The sequence below is a fragment of the Penaeus monodon genome, chromosome 30 (assembly GCF_015228065.2).
Source record: "Penaeus monodon isolate SGIC_2016 chromosome 30, NSTDA_Pmon_1, whole genome shotgun sequence".
Lineage (NCBI taxonomy): Eukaryota > Metazoa > Arthropoda > Malacostraca > Decapoda > Penaeidae > Penaeus > Penaeus monodon.
In genome coordinates, this window is record NC_051415.1 from 29,186,429 (window position 1) to 29,187,211 (window position 783).

The 783-nt window shown below is 45.8% G+C and overlaps 1 protein-coding gene across 1 annotated transcript in view; it reads left to right on the plus strand.

Moving 5' to 3' along the window:
• The window catches only part of LOC119592397 (alpha-mannosidase 2C1-like), a gene marked incomplete in the record, with an annotated part of 33,450 nt that overhangs the window by 19,692 nt on the left and 12,975 nt on the right, over nt 1–783 (plus strand). The window contains 1 exon segment of the mRNA XM_037941219.1: nt 352–609. Within this exon segment, the coding sequence (XP_037797147.1) occupies nt 352–609 (258 nt within the window).

Consider the following 783-nt stretch of genomic DNA (forward strand, 5'->3'; position numbering starts at 1 on the left):
TGGGTATTTGGGGGGATGGGCGTTGGAGGGTAAGGATGGTCCTTATGGATAGGTGGTTATTTGTTTATCTTCGTTATCTGTTTTTATTTTCGGTTCCTTTTTTTCTTCTTCTCTTGCTTTCTGATTTGATTTCTTATTCTTATTCTTCTAGTTCTTTTCTTCCTTTTTTTTCTCTCTTCTTTCTCTTTTCTGGTCTTTTTTTCTCACCCTCCTTCTTTTCCTCTTTTTTCATTTCACTAATGAAAGACCACAAGTCCTTTATCGACGTCGTTGATAATTCTGCAAAATATTCTATTCGGCCAAATTTCCAAAAATCTTCACCCCGCTCCCGCCCTTCCTCCACTCCTCCAGGCACAGCAGTGGGCGTGGTGCAAGCAGTATTATCCGGAATTGTTTGAGCGCGTGAAGCTGCAGGTGCAAGCAGGCAAATTCCTCCCCGTGGGCGGCACGTGGGTGGAGATGGACGGCAACATTCCAAGCGGGGAGTCCTTCGTCAGGCAGTTCCTCCACGGCCAGCGGTTCTACCAGCAAGAACTCGGAGTGACCTGTAAGGAGTTCTGGTTGCCAGACACCTTCGGGTATTCCGCTCAGATTCCTGCAATGATGAGGGTACATGATAAGGAGGCTGCAGTGTGTTCGCATTACTCGTGAATATAGCTTTGCTTAAGAGGGCCTGGGATGACTTTACCATGACTCTCCGGCTAGGATGTATTTCTGAGATAAGGGACCTTTTCAAAATGGATAGGTCATTATACCGCATGTTGTCCCTCTTTCAGAGATTAT